The 27,425-nt window shown below is 40.6% G+C and overlaps 1 protein-coding gene across 1 annotated transcript; it reads right to left on the reverse strand.

The window, feature by feature from the left end:
* Positions 1 to 16,398: 16,398 nt before the first annotated feature.
* bhlha9 (basic helix-loop-helix family, member a9) lies at positions 16,399 to 17,274 on the reverse strand. Its single transcript, XM_071534659.1, has one exon. The coding sequence runs from the start codon at positions 17,272 to 17,274 to the stop codon at positions 16,399 to 16,401; it is 876 nt and encodes a 291-aa protein (XP_071390760.1).
* Positions 17,275 to 27,425: the final 10,151 nt, after the last annotated feature.

Genomic DNA, 27,425 nt, shown 5'->3' on the forward strand with positions numbered 1-27,425 from the left:
GTGAGAACGGAATCTGAACCGCAGGAACAGCAGGAAACAATCCCGATGAGGAGATGGATGTTGACATCTGATAGCCAGCAGTTCCTCGTGCGTGGAAAGCCTGGGTTGACAAAATGAGCCAAGGGCAAACTGCGGTCTGGACTGATGCTCATATTCAGCTATTTCTTCATGTGTCAGATCAGATTTGTGAGATTTGACTCCCCCTGTTGCCAAAATCTCTAACCAGATGGGATGATAGGTTACCGAAACTACCTTACACAGTAAACTTTTGTGCTATGGTTTGGACCAAAACAAAAACAAACTGTAGGTATGATCGCACCCCAGGCTCAAATTGAGGCTGTTTGTCCACTGGCTCTGCTGAGGCAGACGGCTCCATGCAGCAGCTGCAGCATCCTGATAAAATCTGACCCACTCTGTGCTTGTTGTTTCACACAGAGCAGGGCTATCACTTCAGTGTGTATCCTGTTGGTAGCCAATGTACTGTACACAAATTTGCATGAATAACCTTAAGCCACCTGTCTAAGTTGCTGTGTTTTCATACGAGCAGATTTCATTTGTTTATGTCTCTATCTTTGTCTAACCTAACCTAAATATGACAGATATGGATAATCAATTAGCAAGAATTTGCACTCACATGAAAGGATATAGCCAAAAATGAAATTAAGTGGATATTTGAACAAATTAACATCAGACATTGGTAGCCATCCACTCAAGCCTAGCTCAGGATGCACAAAGTCATGCTCAAAAACCTGTCAGCCAGAAGACAGGCAGTGGCTGGTTTGTAAGATAACAAGATCAACATTAGAAATTTTGGGCCTCATTTGTGCCTCTACTGCATACAACTCGTTAGTTTGATTCCCTAAACATAAAAATAAGTCTTAAATATAGCTATCACTCATTAGGCCTTGCAGAACTGTACTTGATAACTAACAGTTAATTTATTGGAATAATTAACTGCAAAATCAATGTCCTTAAAGCTGCACTGGGCAACTTCACACGCTGGCGGCCCCAAATGGCAGCTGTTTGATTTTTGATTTTTTTTACTTCAATACCCAGAAATCATGTGACATGAGTAAACTGCACACAGCATGTTCATATTTACCTACCCAGCTGGTCTGTGATCGCTTTATACCAAAGAAAACCAAAGAGACGAGAGAGGCAAAAAATGTAATGTTGGTGAGTCCAGCTTTCTCTGGACGCAGCGCCGCTCACTGGTTTAGGAGACAGTTTGGACTTTTAAGTTTCAATGCATCACTTCTTGTGGGCACGGAAGTGACCAAAGCAGACACCAGAATTTAATTTGGGCAAGCAGGGTGAATCTACAGGGTCTCAATTAGTGGGGATGAGATGCTCTTCCCTGTTGCAGCCCCACTTTGTGATTTAGGCTGGTAAGGCGGGTGGATTTTTACATACAAATCTTGCAGCTTTAGCTTTAGCTTTAGTGCAGCTTTAAACAGTAGTTATCATCAGCTGTTGTCTAATTATCAATACTTAAGCTACTACTTTGTTGGATCAACCACAGCCTGTAATTTGAAAGACTACCCAATACTGCAGTTGGTTGTAAAGTGACCTTTTTGATGTTATCCTAACCCTAGTGTTTCAGATACAGCACTGCTTGCTTTCTGCTCACACATACGTCAAAGTATGTCACTTGGGTGCCATGAGTTAATGTGCTATTTTAAGCCAGACGAAGCTTGCAGTGTCTGATAACATTGTAAATTGCCCTTGTCTTAATGAGCTAGTTATACATGATATTGTCATGAGCAATCTATTATCATGAGAGGTCCAACCATCCTCATTAGTGTGGTGTGCACTGTATGTCTTATTCAGATCGAACACACATACTGTAAGAAGCAGCATGCTAATCAAGTAAAATCACATAAATAAAACAAATTACATACCACAAGTTTGTACCAAGCTTTTGCCGGTCATTATGTGTGCTTTCTATTATAACATCATATTTCAACTGTGTGCTAAATATTTTAGTTTTGTCGTAACACTACAAAACAACATAATTGGAGCCCACGGCAGGTCATAACAGTCTGCAGAGTCTCCCACAGGTTTATGGCTAAATGAACAATTTCACATTCACAAATTGGCCTATGCCCTGTCGTGAATATTTGCCTTTATTTCGCTCACTTGTTCAGTCAGTCAGCATACAGTAGTTAGATGAGGGTAATTGCCCTCTGGGTGGAAGCTCCCACCTTGGCAGTCCTATGGTAACGTTCCAGCATTATAATTACCTCTCTGCGTAATTGGTCCAGTCAACCAAGGCTCAACAAAAGGCTTGATGCTGAAAAGCTGCCAGTGGTCAGAAAAAGATGGATGTAGTCGGTGTTTTGTGTTTGCATGTAATTTCTAAACTGTGCTGCGATTACTTCTTCATTCATTCTTTGTAATGATAATACCCTTGTAGCAGAAAAAAGTTGTACATAATAAATCAACAATGCTTATGTTAATAGGGCTTGTTTTGACATGACAATAACATCCAAACAGAAGGAATTATACTTATTCTTTATGCGTTGTAGACAAATGGAAAAAATCCTTGGTGAAATCAATGGAATAAATGAAAACTGTATGTAAATAGTGTTTTCTTTACAACATAATTCAAAGAGGAGGCATGGTATTTATTCTTTGTGTGTGCTGAATATTTTAATGAAAAGGCATTCCTCCTTCAAAGAGAGGGCCTGCAGCTATCTTTTTACTCAGCAATTCAACTGAATTGTCTTTGAGGATCATTGACCAGCGAGCTCTCTCTTTCTTAAGAAAACAAGCTGACATTTCAAGAGCATCAAGCAAGCAAAGCACATTAGTTCTGCAGCATGTACACTTTCAAAGGCAATTACAGAACAATAGAGGTGCAAGGGAAAGAGATGAAGCAAGAAATCCTTTCCAAATGCTGTCCGTTTCAAATGTTAAGTATTGTATGTTAAATAGTATTGAAGCTCGACAGTCCAGGGGGATTAAAAAAACAGAAAAGCTGCCTTGTTATTGAGTAAAGGCATGGTGAGTTTGACTGTCGTGCACAATGCAGCATACAACAATGAAAAACAACACAATATGAGAATTTCCTTAACCTTTACCTGTGGAGTGCATATTAATGGGAAAATACTTCATAACACTTGATTCAACACCCTGTTTACACATTCAAAGCACCTGAACAGAGACTTCAGAACAATTTCTTGACATTCATGAATGCAAATTCATGACTTATGCCAGCTTTCATACAGTGTTCATGTAATACCCATTCAACTGTAAAGAAACATCTGAAAGGTGTGCCAATTTAGCAGCCCAAAATGTCTTAGAAGTTGCCATTTCAACCTTGTGGTTAGTCATAAAATTTGTTGTGATGTTATTTTTTCATTGTATTTATCATCCATCTGTACAACCTAAATTTCCTTCCTTCTTTTCTTTCTTTTCTTGCGGTTCTTCCTCTTCTCTAACCGATTACAATTAGCTGAGAGCCCCCAATGTCCAAAACTCATAAAAAAATGAATAATATCTGTGGAAATGTGGAAATAAATGTGGCTGTTAGGAAGCTCACATTCAGATAGTATTGTGCTATTGACCAGATTTCAAATCAAGTGTTGCTAAATATTACTGAACAGTACATAGCCCAACAGAAACCAGAGATATTGCACTGTGAAGCTTAATGAGGATGTGATTCACTGAAATGTACAATCTAACGCTGCTCCATAGACAATAAATGGGCGATAAAGAATGAATTGGGAAAGATGCCAATTCATTCTCTTTGAAGCAGCCCAATTCCTTCACAGGTTCAAGATTTAGTTCTCTGTTTCTGACCTTTGGAAAGAGTTGTTGACCTCTGAAGGTAAATTGGGCCATTGCAGTAGTAACAAATAGGCTATACATAAAATGTAATAATATTAAATAATATTAAAGAAAGAATCTCAGTTTCTACTGACCAAAAATACTTAATTATGATGCTACTGACAGATTTACAGATGTTTGCAGTTAACAAATTTACAGTCCAGTATGAGATGATGTGCATTGTTGCTTATTCACACTACACAGATTTACAGAGAATATAGAATATGCAAAGTAGGCTATGTGCAGTGTAACTCATCCAGAAATATTTAGCCTACAAGCTCATGTAGGCTACACAATTATGTACAGGTCATGTGCATAGACAGATCAAACTGCAAGAAAGGTAGAGAATCCAGAGCAAAGCATATAATAGACTGTGCAGTCTGACGAGGCTTCAGTGCCCTTCTGGTTGGTGGAGGTCAACAGACATTGTGCAGCCAGGTTGTAGTGGACACAATAAACACTTGAAATCTCGAGAGAAATTTATGGCTGTTTTTATTTTAAAAGCATCAACTAGTCAGCTGCAAACTTTTAGAAATCCATGTCACCAGCTGCATTTAGGAGGCCTTGTTTATTTTGGAATTTTTGAGAGTAACAAAAAAAAGGGTACGTGGCTCCTGCCAATACAGTGAGGACAACTGGGTGTTAGCATAACAGCTAAAGTGCAGCTACTAAAATGTTCTAACCTAACTAATTTATCTGATATGGTGCACAATAATCCAATGAGTCATACCTGCGTTAGCTCAATAGCTAGCTAGCCAATTGGCTAGCCAATATGACGGTCATGTTTTTCTATTATTTCCTATGATTATTTCTCCATTCTCTGTTATTCCCTAATATTTTTGAGAATAACTAACCAGGGTGGCTCCTGATATGCCAGGGTGTTAGCATAACAGCAAGGGGGGGTTCCTAAAATGTTGTAACTGTTAGCTAACTTAGCTGGACAAACAGGCTACAAAATCCTCTCTAATGACTCAGAACTGTTAGCTCAATTGCTGGCTGGCCAATAATATGACAGTTATGTTCCTATGTTGACGTTGACTATTTTGGATCTGACTACAGGTCACAGCTCTGATCTGCAATGCCAGTATTTTTCTCTCTTTTTTACCCTTTGCTACCATATGAGAATGACTTGGCATGTCTTATTTGGCACCAATGAAGAGGACTTGCCCTCATGGTCATCACACCCAGGAGCGGACAGGTGGGAAGCTCAAAAACAAACATTTTCACAGCTAACTCCAAGGCATTTTTTTCAGTTAAAAATAACAGCTGCCAGGAGGAATAGTATTCAAAAAATGTTACTCATATTGGCATACTGTAACTGATTGTTACAAATGACCCAAGTATTTCTTACACACAATGAAAGCTGACATACAGTGTTCATGAAACATGCCATGTAACTGTTACTCAGTTGACTTGTCATTTGCATACAGTATGTAGGCTAAATTTACATTAGATTATTGAATTCACTGAATGCCTCTAGACAGAGAACCTTGAATGAATCCCTGTAGTGTACAACTTTATTTATGTAAGGCAAACCTTGAGTTTATGATGCTTGGGTTTCATTTTCTTTAACCACACAGTAAATAGAGCCTGTTTGACTTACCTAACCGAACAAAACTAATCCATCTTCCTTTGACAGTTGAGGTTCAATTCTTTCCCCTTATCATATTTTCTCTCTCAGTAATTGCCTTTTCTTTTCCATTTCTTTCTATTTCTCAGGCTCAGAGAAGGGAATTGATTAAATTGTGAGTCTCGGCGGCAAAAGAAGAAACAGAAAAAACACAGTAAAAGAAAAATACAGTAAAACCCCAGAGGCCAAGTAAGTCTGGCATATAATGTATCTTTATCTATGACTAATGACACAGATTCTTTTGTATTCTCATTACAGCTGGACCCCTTTTCTATCTCTCCCCAGGGAGACTAATTTGAGTGAGACTGTACAAATGTGTGAAAATCTATATCGCTGTGGAAGAGTTCAGCCTGGGTGCAACACTCAATTGACCTCAGGGTGTTGAGGTTGCATCAGTGATGTTCATTTACTTTGCTGTGACCGTGATGAAAATGGTTTCAAACAAATGGTTCGGAGGAGCTTACACAATACCAGATAGATATATTAGGCTGTAATTGCTTGGAGAGCCTATTAAGGCTCAAACCTGTATTTCAGCCACTTATCCACCACACTTTTCTCAGCCGCTTCTCTCCCTTCTTCACTTTTTACCGACGCTGTATATTTTCTTCAAGCCTTATTTGCTCTCCTCTCCTCTGATGCCTCCCTGCCACCCATCCTCTCCTCTCATAGATGTTTTATAAACCAATTTCCCTGGAAAAAATCAATCCATTAGAGGTTGATTCCAAGAGGAGGAGAGAATTAAATAATTAGGGGTGCACCAGTGAAAATACCCGCTGAAATGAGCCTGTCCAATCACTTAACAAGGTGTCGTTTAATATTCCTGAGAGGTGGCCCAATGTCAGGATACAGATAACCTTTTAAAAGCCCAATTTACTTTTCACAATTATTTAGACCCACTCTATTAGCTAAATTACCAACTTGGAGTGATCTAGAGTCTGTGCCCTCCTTAAGTTGTTGAGGCGCAGGCTCACACAGCATGCCAATGAATTTACTTCTAAGGTGTTAGTTCAATAAAAATGGCTAACTTTCTGCCATAAAATAGCTGCAACTTTAAATTGTTCAGGATGAATTTCTTGTGCAGAAAACTACTGTCGAGCTACATTTGAAATGAAAGCACTTCATTGAAAATACCAGCAATTGACTGAATCTTAAAGCGTATTCTGTGTGGGTTTATGCTTATTGACCTTGGAGTATATGTAATTGGCACAGACTTGTAGGATCTGTCTGTCAGCTTGTCCACAGCTCTGAAAAGGTATTGTATTGATTGCCTCACAAACTCTATGTGAGCCTATGTGTAACACGTCTCTACAAGTTAGAATGTTTTGGGCAGAATTAGGTGTTAAGTTTGTAAAACGAGTCAAATTTATAAAAAAAAAATAAAATAGGTGAATTTTCAAGTCAACTGACCTCATTAACGGCTGAATTTATTCGTTCCATAGGATAACCTCAACGAGGATACACTGCTCTTGAGACAGATGTCAATCAACAGAGCAAATGCTTCTTTAAGATCTTTAAAATAAGATTCTTTGAGATTTCTAAAACCCGTGGCACCTCAGACGGGAGCGAGGTAAGTGGCTGTGTCTGACATTACCCACCTACGCTGCCCGGCATCCTGACTAATGGTGTTAGAAGGTGCCTTGAGAGACCACCCGTCATCCATCTTCATATTCTCAAGGTGAGGCAGAAGAAATGAGAAATCATACTCTTTTTTTGTGTATTATGTCCTCTTGTATATATCTGTATATGTCCACTTGTCTCAGAGCACTATTGTGCTTGCTGTACTATTTTTGCAAACTTTCTGGCTAGCATACTCTAAAAAACACTTACTCTGCTGACTCCATTAAAGACAGAAATAGCACTCCGCTATGTAACTGTAATATTATTAGAACAACACACATTTACATAAGAAAACTCCACAGGCTTTGAAGTGCAATCAGCAGTTCAGCAGCTCTTTTGTACTCCGTCAAATTGAAGCCAAGTGAACAGCGCTCAGGCCAACAGGGCAGTGGACTCAACACAGACTAATGACCAGAGCGCAGGCCAATGGACAAATCACAGCAGGACACTCGGACACTGAAGTCTCAGGTCGGACAAGTGGGATTTTTTCCCTTTTTGGGGGGAAGTTTTTGCTTAACCTTTATTCATCCACACACTCCCACAAGGTGAGACAGAAAAGCAGTGACAAAAGTGTCAAAGATGGAGGAGGAACGCTGTAAGATCAAGCCGCACAGCAGTCTCAGTGTGGCCCGTCAACACATATTGTTTCGCATAACTTAAAGAGATTCAGCCTCACTTCGTCGCGGGGAATCTATTCTGAAACTTTACAATACTTAAAGGAGTTATCACCTCTTCCTCCCCTGAGACTGAAAATATTCTCTGGGAGATGCTCTATTTCTCTTGGCAAAGTCTAAATGGGATAAATGGGCTAAATGTTGTGCCATGAAACAAGTGCTATGACATTTGTCTGAGCCTCTGAACTCAAATATTTAACCTTCAGATTGGAAATGTGGACAGGTTACAAGAACATTTTGTTTGTTGTTTGTGATGATTGCTCTATGCGTAATGCGCTCTGTATTATAGCCTAAGTTTTTATCTTTAGACAGTTCTCTCTTGAAAAAATAACTTTGAATCTCAATGAGACAAAAGCTGTAAAGGATGGATGAATTTTCCCACTCTAATTCAATGTGCTCGGTACTGCTCGCAGTTATGAATAACAGTTTCCATAGCGCGCAAGCGGTTGTGTGTTTTGAGCTAATTTATGGTTTCAGCAGCAGAGGTTCAGGAAGCTTTTGCTGAGAGGGCTCAACACAGAGATCTGAGGAGCCGCTCTCTCACAGTCCCAGTCTGGAGGCAGACATTTTGAAAGATGCCCCGCGTGTTTTTCAGACTGTGTTTTTTATCAGATTCTCTCCTCGTGTTTGTGATGCAGCCCTAATTGGAACAGACTGTCCTCAGAGCTGGATTTGAAGAACAATCAATGGGCAAGCTGAAGGCAGCGTTCTCACAGAAACAGAGCGAAGACAGCTGAATATAGTTGTTTACATATAAAAATACATAGCCAGCACTGAGTAAATAGATCGAACATGGTGTTTTCTTTCTCTCTCTCTCTCTCTCCCTCTCTCTCTCTCTCTCTCTCGCTCTCTCTCTCTCTCTCTGTGTATGTGACAAACTTTTGCGCTTCGGCTGATACTAGACATGTTTGGTCTGTAGGCCAAAAGAGTCAGATGTCATCAGATTTCCCAGCACCTGGTTATTTCCTGCTGCATATCAACAGAAGGCTGACGAGCCTATTTCCATCTCAAAGCGAATAAACACCTTGTGCCAGCAAATAAAGACAACCTGAATTTAATGGAAGCGCAAAGACGGGCATCATGGGACTGAGTCACAGAATGCTTGTGAGTGAAAATTGAAGACATATCAAGTTATAAGCAATGAGAGACCGCTATGGGAGCAGCTGGCAGCAGTGTTAGGAGTTGGACAGCAACGGTGGCATAAACTACATTAGGAAGGGCCAGTTAAAAAACAAAACCTCCCTCACCTTGACACCGCAACCCGCCCCTCTGGTCCCAGTGCCAGAACTGCCATGCTCCATTCTCAGCTTAGCTCTGTGGCTCTGTAACCTCAATGTCAGCCAAGCAAGTTATCCACAGTGCCTTTGGGAGATGTGTCATCCTGTCAAAGTGTCACCTTTGTACACCTGCCACCTTCTGTTCAAGATCACCTGAGAAGTTGCTGCAGTTGCTGCTGAGGCAGTACAGGTCACAACCAGAAGTTCATTCATTCATTCATTCATTCCTGCTTATTCCTTTTCCAGGTCATGGGGGGCTGGAGCCTTTCCCAGCATACATTGGTCTGAAGGCAGGGTGATGTCAGGCCGCCAGTCCATAGCAGGACTAACACAGATTACGTTTACATGCACAGTAAGAGTAATCCAGCTATTGGCCATAATGTGGTTTAGGTACTATTCGGGGTAAACGTGAACTTTTCATACCTTGTTTTTTGAGGATCCATTTTGCTATTAATAAATCATTTAACACAATATTCCTGTCTACCTGTGGTGTCCCATCCACAAATATAACAGAAATGATGATCTCAACAATAATAGCAATAGTAAGTCCTGCTCATGCCGTGTTTTTGGTAGATGTCAAAATGTACCCATAACACTCTGTGAGTCTGAGTTTGAGCAGACAGCAAAACCCAATAGTGAAAGGAGAAAGACGTTGCCAATTCAGTAAGCCCTTTAATATCATAGTAAGCCAAGCATCTTAAACAGGTTTCTCATAATCAGTGTGAGTTTGCCCAAGTTATTCTAACACAATTATGGCATTTAGATTTGCACCGATCCAAAACCAGATTACTTGTTAACTGAATTCTCTGCGCATGTAAATGTAGTCACAGAAACAGATTCGCATGGCATCATGGCGTAATCTATGTCAAATACAAATATAGGTAAAAAGGGTTAGGTTCTGAAAATGAGAGATTATGAATATAACCCAAGTTCCCTGAAGGACAGCTTGACATATACACTATGTCAGCATACATGTGCATATATGTGGCAAACTATATTGTTCTGTGAATATATGTATACACACACACACACACTTACACACACACACGGAACATATATGTGACATGTATGTACTTTGCATATGAACGCACTGTGTATCATGTATGTCAGCATACACATTATGAGATAAAGCACTTAAACCTTTTGTCAACAAATACGGCTAATGTCAATAAGTGTTTTGTACATGAATGGAGTTCCTGGCCTCACCATATGGATTTACATATCATGTACACAAAATTTCCTTCTTTCAAATTTCCGCATTATGCAAATGTGAATTGTGTAGTTTTAGTTCTATCCCCATACTGTTTCAACTGGGAAACAGGGTTATATTCGTAAACCAGTCATTCCCTGTCCCCATGTAAGGTGGTGGTTGAGTTTAGCCCCATAAAATCAAGCATGAGTATCATTCAACAGGAAAGCTGCGAGGCAGCCCTGGAGCAATGGCAGCAGCTAAACAAACTAGCCTTCAATAACAAACCTGAGGGACCACTTTTAACCAGTAGAAAGGCCAGCAATAGGCTAGACACAGCTAACCAGTGAAATGCGCATTTTCTATTCCCAGCCTGTGACATGGTCCTCCTCTCACAGGCTGAGAAAGAGGAATTTTAGGGCTGCCAGTTGTCGACTGTACCTACAGCTAACAAATAGGAGTAACACTTGAGAGCAAAGCTGAGAGGACTAAACAAGGTAAACAAAGATGGCTGAGCTGTCACTGACACAGTCTGTAAGCTTGAGCCTTTATTTCCTTGTCAAGTGTGTTGTCACAGAATTCAGTCAGACGCTCAGCTTGCCATGCAAATTAATGCCACCACTGCTGCTATAGCTAAAGCTACCACTACTAGACTGTTACACTACTGCTGCTACTACTACTAGGCTACTAATAATAATAATAGATATACTACTACTACTACTACTAATAATAATAATAATAATAATAATAATAATAATATACATTTTAATTGATTTTCTAGACACTCAAAAACTCTGTACATCAGTGGCAGAAGACGGGACACACAAATTTAAACATAATCTCAATATAAATCAATCACACATTAAATATTAAAGGGAAATCTTAAAGGTTGAGTCTTCAGGGATCAGGTTTTTCCAGAGCCGGATATTTCTGCCCCATTGAAACAGCAGCTATGCCAACCTTTGTGCCAAAGCTCAGTACTATACTTCATTCAAGGTTGAAAAAATGAATCATCTCAAAAATAACTCAGAATGCTCACAACATATATCACAATATCTGCAACTGTGAGCTGTATTGCACCTCTCCATTAACACTACATTAAGCTGGTCTGTGCTTCATTGTTCCTGCCATGTTTTGCAGTGAGTCATTACAAATTCATTTGTGAAGCAAAACACAAAATCTATATTTTTCACTTTGCATGCAACTTACAACAGTATGCACTTGTTTTTTTGTTTTTTTCCAGTTTCTGCCTCCAGATTTCATGTTCCCTCATCTGACAAGATGTTTCCTTGTTACTCTGGCTTCAGCAGGAAATTCAAGCCAGAGACTTTTCTGTTTGTGACAGAAAGACAGTGGTTCGGGGAAAATGTGTTCTTAATATCCCACAGGGGATAACAACAACAAAAAAAAACTCTGAAACTGAGCAAAGTGGTGTAATCTGAATAGACATTAGGCTGCAGTGATTTTGCCTGTCCCACAGATGGCATTGGGACACAGAATAAGCCCTTGAGATTTTAAGCCGTTAAATCTCTATGGGAGACACATTGGCTTGCGTACTTTCACAGGACAGAGAGGCTGTGTGCTGATGCTCATACTAAATCCTACAGCTCATTTATACCGTTTTTGACACTGAACTCACCTACATAACAGCCAGATTTCACAGTGAATTGTTAAAAGAAAACTGTGACTCTTATTTGTCCCCAGGTGGAATTCAAGAATTTTATCTGGTGCTACCACCAGTTGTTTACAACACGTCGGTGCAGCTTGGGCCCTTCATTTCTTCACTGGCTGAACATCCAGCACTATAGAGCTCTATTGTCCTGCCTCTCCATCTAGTGTTCAGTATGGAAACTGCCTACTGGGCTGTGGACTCAAACAGATCAGTGACACAGGCTGATCATGTCTTATTCATCATAAAGAAATAGCAGAAATATTTCATGGATGACAGGGGCAAGGATTTCCCAAGGATTAAAAAATGAAATGAAACTGCAGTTGAATCCAACATAAAAATAGAAATCCGATAGGAAAATAGAAAATAGTTTGGGTTAATGCAACAGCATGGCAACGAAACAAAGAGACTAACTGCTCACAGATCTTAAGCAGTGCAACTGTGACTATAAATGTTTAGGATGGTATGTTGGATGATGTTGTCATGGAGGTGAGCATGGGTATGCATGAGGCTGAGAAAGCGTTCCCGCATAGGCATCATGATTTAGCTGAACATTAGTGGCTGTTGTGTTTAACATCCCAAGTTTCTGTTTCGTATGCGCTGCATGCACGCCACACATTAAAGCACGCTCCAGGCCTTGGCAATATTATTGAATTATAGATGTAGATGTAATTTTATGGGATTAGCCCCGAAAAACAGAATGTCAAAATGCAAAATTGCTTGGCGAGGCACAAACTGAATGTTCCCCCAAGAACCCACCTAGAAACCCAGGAATTTCAGGAGGCTGGTCTGCAGCAAGAGTTAAGTGTGATGACATTAAAGGTCATGTTCCAGTCTGAAGAATGAAGCAATATTTAGGTCATACTGAGAAAGTACATAACCAGCCCAATCGAGCCAATATCATGTCCGATAAAATACACAGGTCAAATAGCAACTGCCAGACATTCCTTCGTTCATGATGTGATGATCTACAGCCGCATATTAAACAATATGAGGAAGAGATGGGTTCTAACTGCCGGGGGTTAGAGAGACCCCATGCTAAAATGTATGCAGTGATAATACAGACGCTTTGGATAAAAATGTCCACCAAATGACTTGTTCATTTTGCTTCATTTTTTTAGAGGGGTGTTTATGTAAGCGACAATTAGGAAATGCCTCTGGTTCTTAATATAGGAACTGGGTTGGTCACTCATAGCCCTGGTAGATAGATAGATAGATAGATAGATAGATAGATAGATAGATAGATAGATTCATTGATTTATTGATTCATTTATTTGAACAATCCTTGATGTTTTTTGTTATCTTATTTTCCAAATTGTAAATTAATGGATAGAACAATAAGTAAAGCATTTTACTTTCAGGAGAGGCCTGCTTTTTTTGTTTTGTGTGTGTATTGATTCACTCGCAGATTTATGGGAGCTGTTTAAAGGCAGTAAAAAGGCTCATATCAAAATAAAGGCTGTGGCTATCAACAGTCGACTTACCGCTGGAGCTGCCAGGGCTTCAGTATAATCCAGATTGATTTAGAACTTTATTCTTCTGAGTGATCTTAGTTTTTGCAGTTGAACCACACTGTGTGACTTAACAGATATGTAATGTGATTTATTGACCTGCCACATTTCGCATGTGTCTAAGAAAGTCGGTGATAATGTAGGTATAATGAATTTGTTTGTGCGCGTCATGGGAATAAACTAAAGGCTGTCAGATCATGTCCTCTGGCACCTTCACTTCCTTCACCTTCACCAATGATGTCATCGCGCCATAGTTGTTTGTGCAACTACTGTGTGTGTGTACGTGTGTGTGTGTGTGTGTGGCATGTGATGTAGAGCATCAGCATGCGTCTTGACTCTGGAGGCTGACTCATTCCCATATATCACGCAAACACACCCTAGCGCTTTGGCATCATTTCTCTCATGTTTGCCTGTTTTCTTTTCCGTCAGCTTGGCAGCCGAGGATGTCAAGGAGGTGGAACAGTCTGAAAAAAGATGCATCACTGACAGGCTTGCATGTCGGAGAAGTGAGGTAAATCCTCAGGTGAGTCACGGTGCAATATGAAAAAGTTGACCTGTGAAAGCTCTTTCTGCACAGACAGAGTTATGGGATTTTGATTCTAAATAGCAAATACCTTGTCACAAGTCGATTTAGGTAAATATACATGCGGTTTTGATGACATCTCACAATGCGATGGTTCAGATTAAGATGTTTTTTTATAATTTCAGATTCTATTTCTACAACACCAAACACGATGAATCTAAATAGGATTATGTAACTTTTCAAGGACAAATCCAATCTGAGATAACATCACTCCATTTAGTATCAAATTTAAATAAAATGTAATATCTTTTGTGGTAAATGGGATTTTAAACATCATTCAATAATGCCATTCTTTCCTCTTTTTCCATGTTTTTGTAAGGAAAAATGGCCAGGAGCTCTGTTCTCTTTTCGTTCTAAGCTGCCTGATGTGGAGGCAATGCATTTCCCTCTGTAAAAAAACAGGAACCAGCAATAACAGCTAGAAAACAAATGTGCTGTAGTCTCGACACAGTTGCTCGGTATGACCAGCCCACTTTCACTCCGGAGTCTCTCGAGGACCCAGACAAGCGGAGAAGCTGGCACTGTAGCGAGAGCGGGCCTGGTGTCGTGCCAAAGAGGGAGGAGAAAGAGACATGCCGTCACTGTGTGCTGTCAGTCACACTCGTCTATGACTGGTGAGTCAAGGTTTTCCAGTGATTCACGTCTGTGAAGGAGCTGAGCGATGGGCTGAAGTCGTAGTCACCCGCCTCCTTTTTCTCACCAGCCTCTTCCCATTATTACACTCCCCCTCTCCATTCATCTCTTTGTCCATATTCCCTTTCCTTCCTGCCTGTTAATTGTTGTTGTAGCACACCATTTATTTCTGCGCAGTGCCTGCAGTAGTTCTCCCCAGGCCAGCTCTTTTCAGCAGCATCTCGAGGCACCTTGTTGGGAGACCTCCAGGATGTTCAAAAAAAACACAACAAAACTCTCACACACCCAATTCCACCTGCGGGCCAGCGCAGCCCGACAGGGGATTTCACCGCGATGATGACGGGGCACAGGCTTCCTTCCTGAGCCCACATAAATCTGTCGGTGGGCTCTGTCCTATAGTCTAATATTAAAGCTGTTTCCATGACATACTGCTCAGCAGGGGAGGGAAAGCTGTTGTTGACTACAGGAGCTGGGAGGACTGGGAGGAAAGGTTGTGGTTAGAGTTTATTCTCCTTGATCTGCACAAAGGCTGGCTGACCTATTACTAGCAATGCTCTCACTTACTGTTGTTGCACAGCAGTTGTTTGAACTCAAATCTAACTCAAGTCAAGAAACACATTCTGTGTTTCACACTGTACGACCTGCATTCCTTCTTGATTTGAGGCTCGCATAGCAAAAACCAGAGATGGTATTGTCCTCCCTGTCCGGCCACACGTTTATTTTGCAGTGTGTAAACAGCACCTTGACTTTTCTTTTGCTAGAAAAATGACAAGAATGGACTTGTAAGGACATTTCTCAACTGAGTGAAGGACCTCTGTCATCTCAGTCTCAGAATGGTGGAGGCTACCTTAGGCTATAATCAAACACACACACACACACACACACACACACACACACACACACACACACAGACACACACATGCGCCCATTCACGCACACACATTTGTAAAGCAAAGTGTGGTGTAAGCACTACGAAATTCCTGAGAACCAAAACAATTCCAGCTAAACATCATTGTTATGAAAGAAGAGCATAACAGAAAGTCATATTATCATAATCTTTAATTATGAAGTTGAAAAAATATATATATATACACAAACAGTATTGTCATTATTTTTTAATGCAATACAGCAACCAAATACATCGCCTCATGTGGGATTGTGGGTCTGAGGATTGAACAGTTTGCATTTCTATGTGAATTCCACAGTTTTCATCACATTTTGTCACATTTCCTTAGTATGTACTTTTCCCTGACTTTTTTAGTCAACATCACACATATGCAGCACTCTTTATAAGCAGTAGTTCTGACTACACACTAGATCAAGAATGGTCATGTTGCATGGTCGCGTTCATTTGCGTGGCAAAAGAAATGTAGCAGAATTTTCAATCAATTCAACAACTGAATAAGTCAAGTAAATCTATCTAAATCTATTCACTGACTAGGACATTCTTCTGCAGGCGACAGTCCTACAGCGCAGTTAGTGAAACATTCTTTGGATTTGACATGTTGAAAAGCAAGATTGAAATACAACTGCTAATATATACAACATTCTGCAGTCTAGATTGCCATTGCACTTTTATTTATATATGTTAATAACTTTTAGATGACTCTGCTCTACAATAAGAGAGTGCAGTGGTGCAGTAATACTGAATTGATTGCAATGGCGGTAACACAAAAAACCTCACATCAGTCTTTTCCCTGAGATCATTTAACAGTTCACTGGTGTTTCCAGCAGTCTTCAGGGCTCACAGTGGTCGATGAAGCCTTTGCAGGCTTTACAGTGTGTCAGAGCAGGGACAGGCTGTGCTGGGCTCCTGGCTCCTGCAGGTAGCTCACCTGCCAGGGAAGCCCCAGCGCCGGAGAGGGCTCCACAAAAGTGTCCATGTAGCCCTGGGTGCAGGAGGCCCACACTCCTGGCTGGTACCCCAAGCTCTCACCCATCTGAGGGTATCTGAGAGGGCTTGGCGGATGGTCAGGGGGGCTGCCGCAGTGTCCATGTGAGGCATAAAGCGGTCCCTCAGTGGGATAACAAGGGTAGTGTGGCGACGGGGGGCACGACGAGCCAATGTTATCCATGTAGACGTGTGGCTCCGCGGGCATCCTGTGAATGTGAGGGCCTTGCTGGGGCTGCATCTGGTGAGAGATGGTCGTGTGCCAGGGGACGTAACTCTGGGGCTCCAGACGAGGAACCGCCACCCTGGTTTGCTCGAGCCGAGACCCCCCCATCGCAGCCGGCCCCACAGCTGACCTGTTGCACTCCCGGTGGGCGCAGGGCTTGCTGGGGGGGTTTGAGTTCAGGAATACCGAGAGAGCAGAGATGCGGTTGATGGCCCTCTGCAGCGTGGCGATCTTGGAGAGCCGCTTGCCGCTGAGGTCATGGTTGAGGGCAACACGCAGGGCGTTGAAGGCCTGGTTGTAGTCCATGATGCGTTTCCGTTCGCGGACATTGGCGGCCACTCGCCGGGCCTTCGAGCGGACGGGTCGACTGCGCTTCTTGGTCTGGCCTTCCTCTGGTTCACCTGGGCTGCTGGCTGAGCCCTCGCTGTCTTGGAAGGGCATCTTGGGGCTTCTGTCACTTCCCTCATCCTCACCTTGGCCGAGCACGCCGAGCTCCAGCTCCTCCTCCGAGAACTCTGATTCTGCAACACTGCTGCAACTCATCGTCACTAGCTGCGTAGATAATAGGCTAGACACGTATGGGTACACAGCTGAGTTCTTGTCTTGTAGTTGTACTGAAGAGTCGCTGCCGTCTAAATCTGGTCTGTTTCGTACCAAGGTTCCACGGTGCGCCGCGTTGCTGGCTTCGACCTGCTGAACCTCCTCTCTGAATGCTCCTTGGCTTGTTTTGTGGGGCTGTCGGTATTTGCTGCAGCGCCGACAGCCCAGGTTTCCTCCTCCTCTGACTCCTCTGGTGCCCTGTGATTACTTGTACCTCTACAAGACAGGTTGGCCTGCTTTTTAAAGCTCTTGTAGTCACATGGTATAGTCACCTGTGAGGAATGGTGCGCTCTCTCTCTCTCTCTCTCTCTCTCTCTCTAGGTTTATGGGCGCCCTCCAGGCAAATGGCACTGTCACCTCCTCCTCCTCCTACTCTGACACTCCCTCTCATCCCTTACAGGATCTGTTAAGCGTTTCAACACTTCATGTCTGTGTAATACATAAGCAAAAACATACTAATTATTTGGGAATGTCAATTGACTATATACCCTTTCATTGCTTTATAGAGGAATTGATTCCTCTGTTTTTCCTCTCATTAATGCTCCTGTAATCCCTGACCTTTTGTGGTTTTACCTGAGACTTTTCCACAAGCTGTAGCATTTGCAAAGCTAAGGTAATGTCAGACACTTGGTTCAACTCCTGTCTTTAGAATTTCTGCTTTCACAATGCACCAAAAGATTGTTTCTTAAGGACACAGTGCCATTGTGGCTCTCACTGTTCTCCATCATCAGCAATTGAGGGTTTTCATGATATTCATCTAAATGGGTGTTCCATGAATATTAGTCTCAGGGACGTCCATGACAAATTGAGTGTTTATTCGAGCAGCGTAATCTGTTATGCTTGTTTCCCCTTTTCTCAGGTCTGGGAGGAGAGGAACCTTCTTATCTACCGTAGGTTAGATTTGTCCTTGCAATTAGCCGTCTCCAGAGTGGCGATTCTCTCTCTTTCTCTCTCCGCTCTGGTTTAGGGGCCATGTAATTTAAGGTAGCTTCCCTGGAACCCATCCCCATAAATCAGGCCTGGGCAGCACCTGAGGACAAGAGCAGAGCAGGCCCTCGACTTCAAAGAGAGGGAAAAAACAAGGGCAAATATTTTACAATTAGAACCTGCAATTGGCTGCTGGCTCAGGTTATCGATCCTTCATAATCTTTTTATGGAAAGTGCTAGTTCAGACTTTTTTTCCATACTGGTAAGATTTAAACTGTCATGATTTTTGAGTTTTGCTGATTACCATGTACGGTACTGGATTGAGGTACATCTCACTTTCTAATCAAATGTCCACTAGATGTATAAGAGGACACTGTATTATGTTTTATTCACTCCTCTTAACACAAAAAAGTCTAGAACTGAGCAGTGGAAAAGGGGAAAGGCCTGCATCCACAGGAAAGATCTATATGTCAGATATTGTAGTGGACAGTGAAAGGTGATTGCACTGACCTTTAGCTAAGCTTCTGGCCAAGTGCAATGGGTCAGGTAACTAAAGGGTAGGCCCTCAAACAGTGAACTGGGGGTCGTTGAGAAGCATTGCTTCCTTCCTGCCCTCTTCTTTTTATTGTATGTGTGGCGGCTTTGAGACGCCAAGCTTTAGAGCAATTACAGCCCAGAGTTTCAGCTCTCAAAGCACAACTATTGATCTGAGGTGGGAACATTTAGCTTGACCATTCCACTGTCGTGTCCGAGAGTTAAGCGTACACTTGGAATCCACACTCATACAGTCTCCGTATGTATACACACAGATACATATGTACTCACTATATAGCCTTTATAGTGCTTGGATTGTGCACAAACTGCTGAAGCAATACAATGAAAAGTATTTCAGTCTATTTCACCTAAGGATACATTTTTGTCTTTCTTTTGCATTCAGCCGACCATTTCTGCAACCAACTGTCCATTTCTTCAGCAGTCATAAGTTAACCACTTAAACCACTGTACTTAGCAAACCTTTAATCATCCTGCTGATACACCACAAAGTCTTCTGCATACCTTTATGGCTAAAACTGTTTGAAATGTTCAGCCCACGCCAGAATGAAGCCGCTCAGCTCCAAGGAGTGAGCGGGCTTTATCACAAGCTCTGATTTATGGCTTCACAAACATGTCAGATTTACTGCTGTGGTGTAAAGAGCATGAAGACTGCAGCCTCGGACTCTCCCCGTCCATTCATTTTGACAGGTGACAAGACACCAGTAATTATCAGCCGCCGGGAATAAATCACAAGATTTTATCATGTAGCTTGCCGTGCCCTTGATGCAATAACCATTTTCAAGCAAGGGGAACCTGTCCAACGCCGCTGAACCTAAGATTTGTAAATCTCCTGCTCAAGCCCCCATAATGACTGGTTGTTACCCGTTCGTTATTAGAGGTCTGTGTGCCAAACGTTATAGATGTATATTTCCAAAGGGGTAGTTAGGGGTAATAAGTGAGTAAGGTCTGGGTTCGCTAACCTTGGCTTTGCAGTGGTATGTTAATGCATGTTTTTGGTGTCTGCCATGGAATTTTCTCACCTCAATAAAAAGCCCCCAGTCAAAGGGAGGGCTCCCCGTTATCTCTGCCCTTCCACTATTTGTCACACCACAATGCCTCTGGAATTGTTAATGCCTCTAAAAAATTAATGTTATCAACTGCACACTGCTATTCTGTGGTCATTTTATGGCAGTTGTTTTATTAGTCAGATTCTAATCTCTCTTATTACAATACTGCAAAACATGGTGCTACTTCTTTGGCAGAAGAATAAACCTACACTTTAGTGGAAGAGACATAAAAAAGAAAAAAGCTTATTTCTCAGACTTACTGCTCTTTTGGAATTGAAGTTGAAAATTATGGCTTTATGCAACACAAACGCTACAGTATTTCACCACATCCTTTCTGTTCTTTTCTGACTATTATTTGACAAACTTTTAATTAATTAATTAATTGGGATTTCTGTCTTTTGTTTTTGAACAGAAGTAACCCAAAATATGCATACATTCTGCTAGTAGCCATTTACACATATGCTCTCTGAGGCCCATAGAAGTCTATTGGCTGCAACTCAGCAGTGATCTTTGGTAATTTGGGCTCTGGCTTGTGTTGTTGCCGGACAGCAAGCTCCAGCATTTCTCACTCTTAACTGCCCATCCCAGCAGATTTCTGTCCGTCTATCACTTTTGATCTTTGCTGTCAGCGCCGAATGCCGCCTGTCACGGCCAATAGTATCAAGAGCAGGGGAGGATCGGGCCTCGTCTCTGAGTCAACCTGGGACTGTCACATTTTCCTCTTTGGTGATGGAGAGAGTGAGACACATAGCGTTTGAGGCTCATTCAAACATTTGCAAAAAAACACAACAACTTGTCACTTTGATGTGCAGTTTGGTCAAGTTTAGCATGTGCTGTTGTGTTCGTCTGCCAACATGTACAACACAACCACACTTCAGGGAAATCCACCACTGAGTGTGTGCATAATGTGAGCAGTCTCCATCAGAGATCCTTCACAACATGTTTGAAACAAAACATGAAAACAGAAAAGCCTACTGACACAACAATTGTGAATCATTCTGTCTGAAATTACTGGCAATTACGTGCCGTTGGCTGCTGTAATCTCTTTCAGCTTGCACACCAGCCATAAAATCTCAAATGTCGGGGAGAAAAACGCCCCAGGTGATTCAGCACACACAGCTCAACATCGAGAGAGTTGTTCACAGAATATGTCATAATGTTGACTATTAATCATAAGGTTATGTTGAAGAATAAACTCCAGCAATGGTTTAGCACTATGGTTTTCTTTGAGGGAAAATGTTGTGGGCTTGCCTTAATGATAAAAGCTCAAGCGTAGAAGGTCACTTGAAAAGAAGTAGCCTATGATATTTTGATCAAAGTTGAAATAAATAAATGTTGTCATCATTTTTCATGAAGCAGTTAATCATACTAAAATATAGCCTATTTGACTGGGGAAAGACCAATTGAACATCTTGCTAATTTATTCAGTGATCTATGCATTATTTATGAATCAGGTGAGCATTTATTCTCCTGAAAAGAAACAGTGATTTTAAAACAGAAGGTTTAAGTCTATGTTAATGTCAACTCTCCCTGTTTAGTAATTGCCATTATGTAAGCAGGTTGACATGTAGAGGAAAACAGCACATGCGTTCGCTCACAGTCCTGCGCTCTTTAATCTAGCCATAAGCAGAACATTAGTACAGCCTCTCTTCTTAGTGATTTACACCTTGTCGCGAAACCATGCAAATCTGTCAGTACTGATGTCATGACATGTCTAACAGTTTCCTCCATGTACTACACTATAGGAATGTAAGCACACTTCCTCCCCTGCCCTAAATACTTGAATCATGATAGGAATCACTCAGTTTTACAGGATAGTATTTACCGTAGGATCATTATATGAATTGCAAACCAAAGGCTGGAAAATCAGTTTATTTATTGCACAGGACAGTGGACATAAAGCTGTTCACTTAAGCCGTACATCATTTCATGTCATGTTTATGTTGAGGGTTTGCTCATGAACAGAAATCTTATTATGTAGCTTAAAAAAAACAAATCCAAAAAGGCAGTGCTGTATGTTCATAGTGCATTCCTTTCAAAGAGAACTCAGTAATTACACTGGGTTATCATTAAAGGGTCCATTTGGGGTGTTGGAACATGTGGTCAAGGTTAAGTGTCTGTAGGCTAGTTCCCACACAACCCACAGCAGTTTAAGTGCTGCCCTCTGACCACAGAAGTGGTAACGCTGCATGAGAAGCAGTACCATGGTTGAATTAGTTTAATATGCTTACAACACTCTCTTAAATGGATATAGAAGACTTTCCATTCTCTTGAAGGCTTAGGAATGTTAAGAGAATGCATCACTTCCTATAATTTTAGCCCTGATGGAATTGATTACAATTGGCTAGGAATCAGTGATTTGATAGAGGGAATAATTGATTGACTGAATAGATAAAATCAAAGTCTAAAATGAAAATACATCCAGTCATGACAGCTCCCCTGCCACACAAGAAGGCTGACAAGCAGCCTATTTGTAGAACAAATAGAACAAAGGAAAGTTATAATCAAACTGAAGAGTATCGTCATTACGTGGTCATTGATAATTGCAGCTTTGCTCCTCAGGTCAGTCCTGTGGAGGTCATAACCTTCCCTTGCCTTTGGCCGTTAACCTCTCTCCCACTGAGAAGGGCTGATTGCTGAAGCCGCCGTACCTGTTAGAGGTCTATAGATGTAATTATATTGGATATGCTCACTTTTTAAGGACAGCGCTGTGAGTTTGACCTCATTCCATCAAATTATGAAAGCCTGGAAGGATATCTCAAATTAAATATTCTCTTTAATCTTAAGAACCAAATAATTTAATACACTTTTTCTGCCAATAGAGTTAATATTGTCTCCTAAGTGAACATTGAATTCAGACTGGTTCAGATAGCCCATTTAAACATTTACATTGATTGTATTTGAGACCTAAATACACAGTATTCACTTTCAACAGAAGCACTAGCATTCTTTCTAATGGACAGAAACACAAAATGTAACTTTACATGTAACGTTACAAATTACTAATACTGGCTAACCAAAACGTATTTGGTCAATCCAGGAAACACATTTCTAAAAAGAGTGACATGTAGAAAGTGTGAACACACTATTTGTTCTCAACAAAATCCTTTCCATTGTGTCATTATTGGACAAAATGGAAAAGAAATTATATCAGGAAGATAAATAAGCTTTCAAGTGTCTTATTGCACAAATGAATGAGTGTGATTTGCTGTTGAAAGAGTTAAACTTCATTTTCAGGTCTTCCTTCTCCTGTACTGTTACACATCCATATACATCCATATTGGATGTAGAGAGCACATACTCTCCCTTGATCAAAACAAGCTTTTGCATCTGTCTTTTGGCTCTTATTGGTTCATAACTGGACCTCAGCTCCTGTGTGGCCCGGGCTGTGGCCCTCTTCTGGATTGGTCCTACTACTGAGATTGAGCAGGATGGGAAACGTGGGAAAGATTGCCCTCTAGTGGCAAAAAGATCATACATACAACTAGTAAGCCATCTTGATCATGGATGATCTTGATGCATGTATTTGCTTTGGGCCACGTCCCATCTAGCTGATTCATTCAAGAAGTAAATTTTCTGTGAAGTTTAAAAACAAAAACAAAAAAAACTGGTCAGTTGATTTGTACAGTATCAAATTCTTTCTTTTCTGAGCCACAAGTTCAGTTTCTAGTGTGAATCTGCATTGGAACTACAGGTGTGATTATAAGCCTCCTTTTTGCATGTGTGTCCTCTGCTACTCTTTATCACCTCAGATATCACTGGCATTTGGTGAGTAAATCCTTTTTATCAAGGTGATCCTAATTATGAGTATTTCCATTAGTTATTTAAGAGAGATAATAGTTATGTATGGTGTAATTATTAATTAGTGATTGATTGCACTGATTGCGTTTTATATCTATGCATGTCTAGTGTGGCACACACACTAAAGAAAATGTCCAAGCTTTCATATTGTTTTGATTCTGTTGTTCTGCTATGTGCCTTTTTATTAGCCTACTAGCAATCAATTATTTTAATATTTATATATTACGTGTGTTATGATACTGCTGTGTGAATTGCACTTGCATAGCAAAATACACATGCACAAACTGCGTACAGTCTACAAAAGACACCAATGGAAATTTTGCTAGGCAGTGTCACAGCTAGCATTAGCAAAACTAATGCTAGCATTAGCTTTCAAAACAAAAGTGTTTATCGTAGCGTCCTGTTGGGGGTGATACTTCATTGGTGCAGCTTTTATCGTGCTGGATATTTTTTAGAGAAGAAGAACATGACCACCTTGAAGGCAATGCCGAAGTTTGAAAAACTGTCAGTGCAAAGTGGAAGGGATGGCTGCCCTGGAATGCAACTTACCCAACTTCTCAGATTGGATTTCTTTGAATAAATCATTAATACTCGAGAAGTATATTGCTGGTAAACACATTTCTCTGGTAGCCCTCTTGAAACAAAAAGGTAAGTGTGAGAATGTGCTTGTAGTCATTAAGAATGAAGGGAGCCAAGCCTGTGCTTTTAAGCAGACTGGCCAAGTGCATGTTCAACGTTAATATAGACCTCCTTGGTTCAACGCGGTTCAAAAGGTGGCACTGGCCCAGTGACAAGAAAGCTGTTAGTGACAGAAACACTCAGGTCCCACACTTACCGTTACCCTCTGGAGAACTATGCTAGGAGGTAACGTTAAGCCTAGGAGTGCAATATGGCTTTCATTTGAACGTGCACAGTTTCTGTACAGTCCCATGGCACATTGTGCAGCTACAGCTAGCTAGCTAAAAACAATAATAAAAAAAGAAAACAGATTGTAGAAGTGCAAATATCAGTCATAATCCACGTCAGACAGAGTTGTAAATTGTGTCCTACCTTTTGGTAGATAAAATGTATTTCCACTGGTATACAGCCTAAAACAGTACAAGAGTGGATGGAATAGTTCTTTCTGAATGTGAGAAGAGGATTGTGGTAGTGTGAAAATTTGCAGCCAAGGTGTAAAGATTACTAGTTAAGGTTATATTTCACAATAATAGCACTGTGAATACTTTTATTAAATGCTCAGTGAACAACAGACATGATTTGTAAGGGCTGTAATTGTCAAACATTGGATGGGTTAGCTTGATTTTTGCCCTTTGTGCTGTGACAAAAGAGCTGTGGGAAAGTGGGCTACAGACAAAACGGTCACAGTAAAGTTGTGGATCAGTGGAATATTCACATTTCTCAGTTTAAAATAATGCAGTCTTATAAGGTAATTGACAGAGGGAACACTTACACTTTGATCAGAAGTGGACCTGCCAAACATTCATTAATTATGCAAATACATAAAGATAAGAATTTTGAATAAATTTAGCTTGCATCTCTCACAGCAGTGTTAAATTTACCCATAAGGTATCTCATATGGACCAAGAAAATAGCTTATTTATCTTTCATTATTCTTAAACTTTTATGAATTTAAAGGGGCAGTAAGTAATTTATGACTTTTATCATGCTCTATCCATGGCCAAGGAATTGAACAGGTCTCTGGCACATCTTACGGCAACCTGTAATTGACAAAAATGATAAATTCATATTTTCACATCTTTGCTATAACCATTATCAGATGATCATAATTACAATACAAAATACATTTCCCCTCTCCTCTGCTGTTTATCTGACCAGCAGCAGTCAACATGCTGCTGAGGGGGTTTCATAGATATTGCAGGTAACTCCATGATCTACTAAATTGGACAAATAACTGGCACTATTTTTTTAACAGCAACATTCACGTTTTTGTCAGCATTAGAATGTGTCATTACGGCTTTTTTCATTGTGATATATAATGACAATTTCCTAGCACTTAGCAGTGTAGGCCTTCAATAGTTGAAACAGAAACATGTAACCCTAGAGCAGTGATTCTCAACCTTTTTCATATCAAGGACCCCTAATTAAGTCCACATTAGGGCCACGGACCCCCATTTGATTATATTTTTTCTAGCAGACCCAAATCTGAGAATATTTTTATTGTTAGATATGATTTTGTCCAGAATTCCATGACTATCTGTATTGTAGGTAGAGAGATAACAGAGAATATATGACCAAAACAGTCATTCTTCTACATTCTATAATTGTGTTAACATACATGTTGTACATGAAATAATGTTGAAGTTTAACAATTCATCAGTTTGCTGGGGACCCCCTGGAACCCCCTTATGGACCCCTGGTGGTCCCCGGACCCCACGTTGAGAACCACCGCCCTAGAGAACTACCTGGTCCTGGTGTGTGAACAGGCTCAATGTCTCCTGTAGGTGGTGTGAGTGAGCACCATATGCTATTTATTAAATAGATAATAGTTTGACAAATTTCCTGGTTTTGGACTCATTACCTACCTGAAGCACATGATAGCAATACAGATAGAGGCAGGAGGTGTTTAAGTCAAAACCCAAAAAGGAGGACAAGTGGGGGGCAAAAGGTCATAATTTGTAAAAAACTGGAAATGTATCAAGCAATCTCAAAAAATGAAAGAGATGTATCTTAATTCAGCTGTAATCAATTACTCTTCATTTTTCAAGGCTTTTTTTCAGTTTACAAGATAGACAATCAATGTGCAATTTGATTTGATTTGAACAAAAAGATATACTTAACACTTGTATAGTAATAACATACATAATAAATGAAAGCTAACATGCATAAAGCCACATGTGAACAAGCTGACATACTGCAGTGTACACAGTTCATGTAAACACAAGAAAGCTGACACATCAAGGAAGTGCATTGTTTTGTTTTGGTGTGCAGTATGGAGTGATTCAATCAGAATAGCAGTTTATGCTGAATGTTCAAAAGAAGAGAAATTGGCTTAGAGTTAGAGGCTTGGAGTTAGAGTTTGCAAAATAAGGTAACAATTTACTTTGGTTTACAATACGTTCAGAACAACAGAAACATTCAGAAAGAGTGCATTCATGAATGAATGAATTCTTGTGTCTTTTTGTGGCACAGCAATGGAACAGAGTCATTTTACTGAGGATAATTTTCAAAGCACGAATCCTACTAGCAATTGCTATTTTTAAAGGGAAAATAAGCAAGGTTTTCACTGTCCCAAAGCTTAAAATGACCATAATATATCTGCAGAGATTTGACAGGGTTGTTGATCAATGATTACTCAATGATTTCTTTGCCAGGTGCTGAGATTTATGGCTTTGGTGGTGGATGGGTGGATACATTTACCTTCAACTTCAACAAGCCGGCTTCAGTTCCCACCTCATGCCAACAAGTTTTCTCATGTGAGTGACCTTTTACATTTTTAGCAAAGTTTTTTTTATTTATTTAACCATAACCAAAATCTGAATCTGGGACTTTTTTCCAGTAATAAATAGTTATTTTATCCATCTGGACCGTGGAGTCATGTTACACAATACCAATTGGTAGTATTACCATGATTGGAGACGCTCTACATAGACCGCTATTGACATTTTTGACCGGGTAGGTCAAAAATTTCCTGCGCTGGGAAGCCGAGTGCCGCTAATAATTTTATGGCCAACCTGACTGATAGGCTAGCGGCACACACTGTAGGCTGCTGTTACTGTCAAATCACAATATTTATTATTTATAATA

Source organism: Centroberyx affinis, unplaced genomic scaffold, assembly GCF_046629955.1.
Source record: "Centroberyx affinis isolate AG114_WGS23_722 - 3 ecotype Tasmania unplaced genomic scaffold, CSIRO-AGI_Caff_v1 ptg002593l_1, whole genome shotgun sequence".
Lineage (NCBI taxonomy): Eukaryota > Metazoa > Chordata > Actinopteri > Beryciformes > Berycidae > Centroberyx > Centroberyx affinis.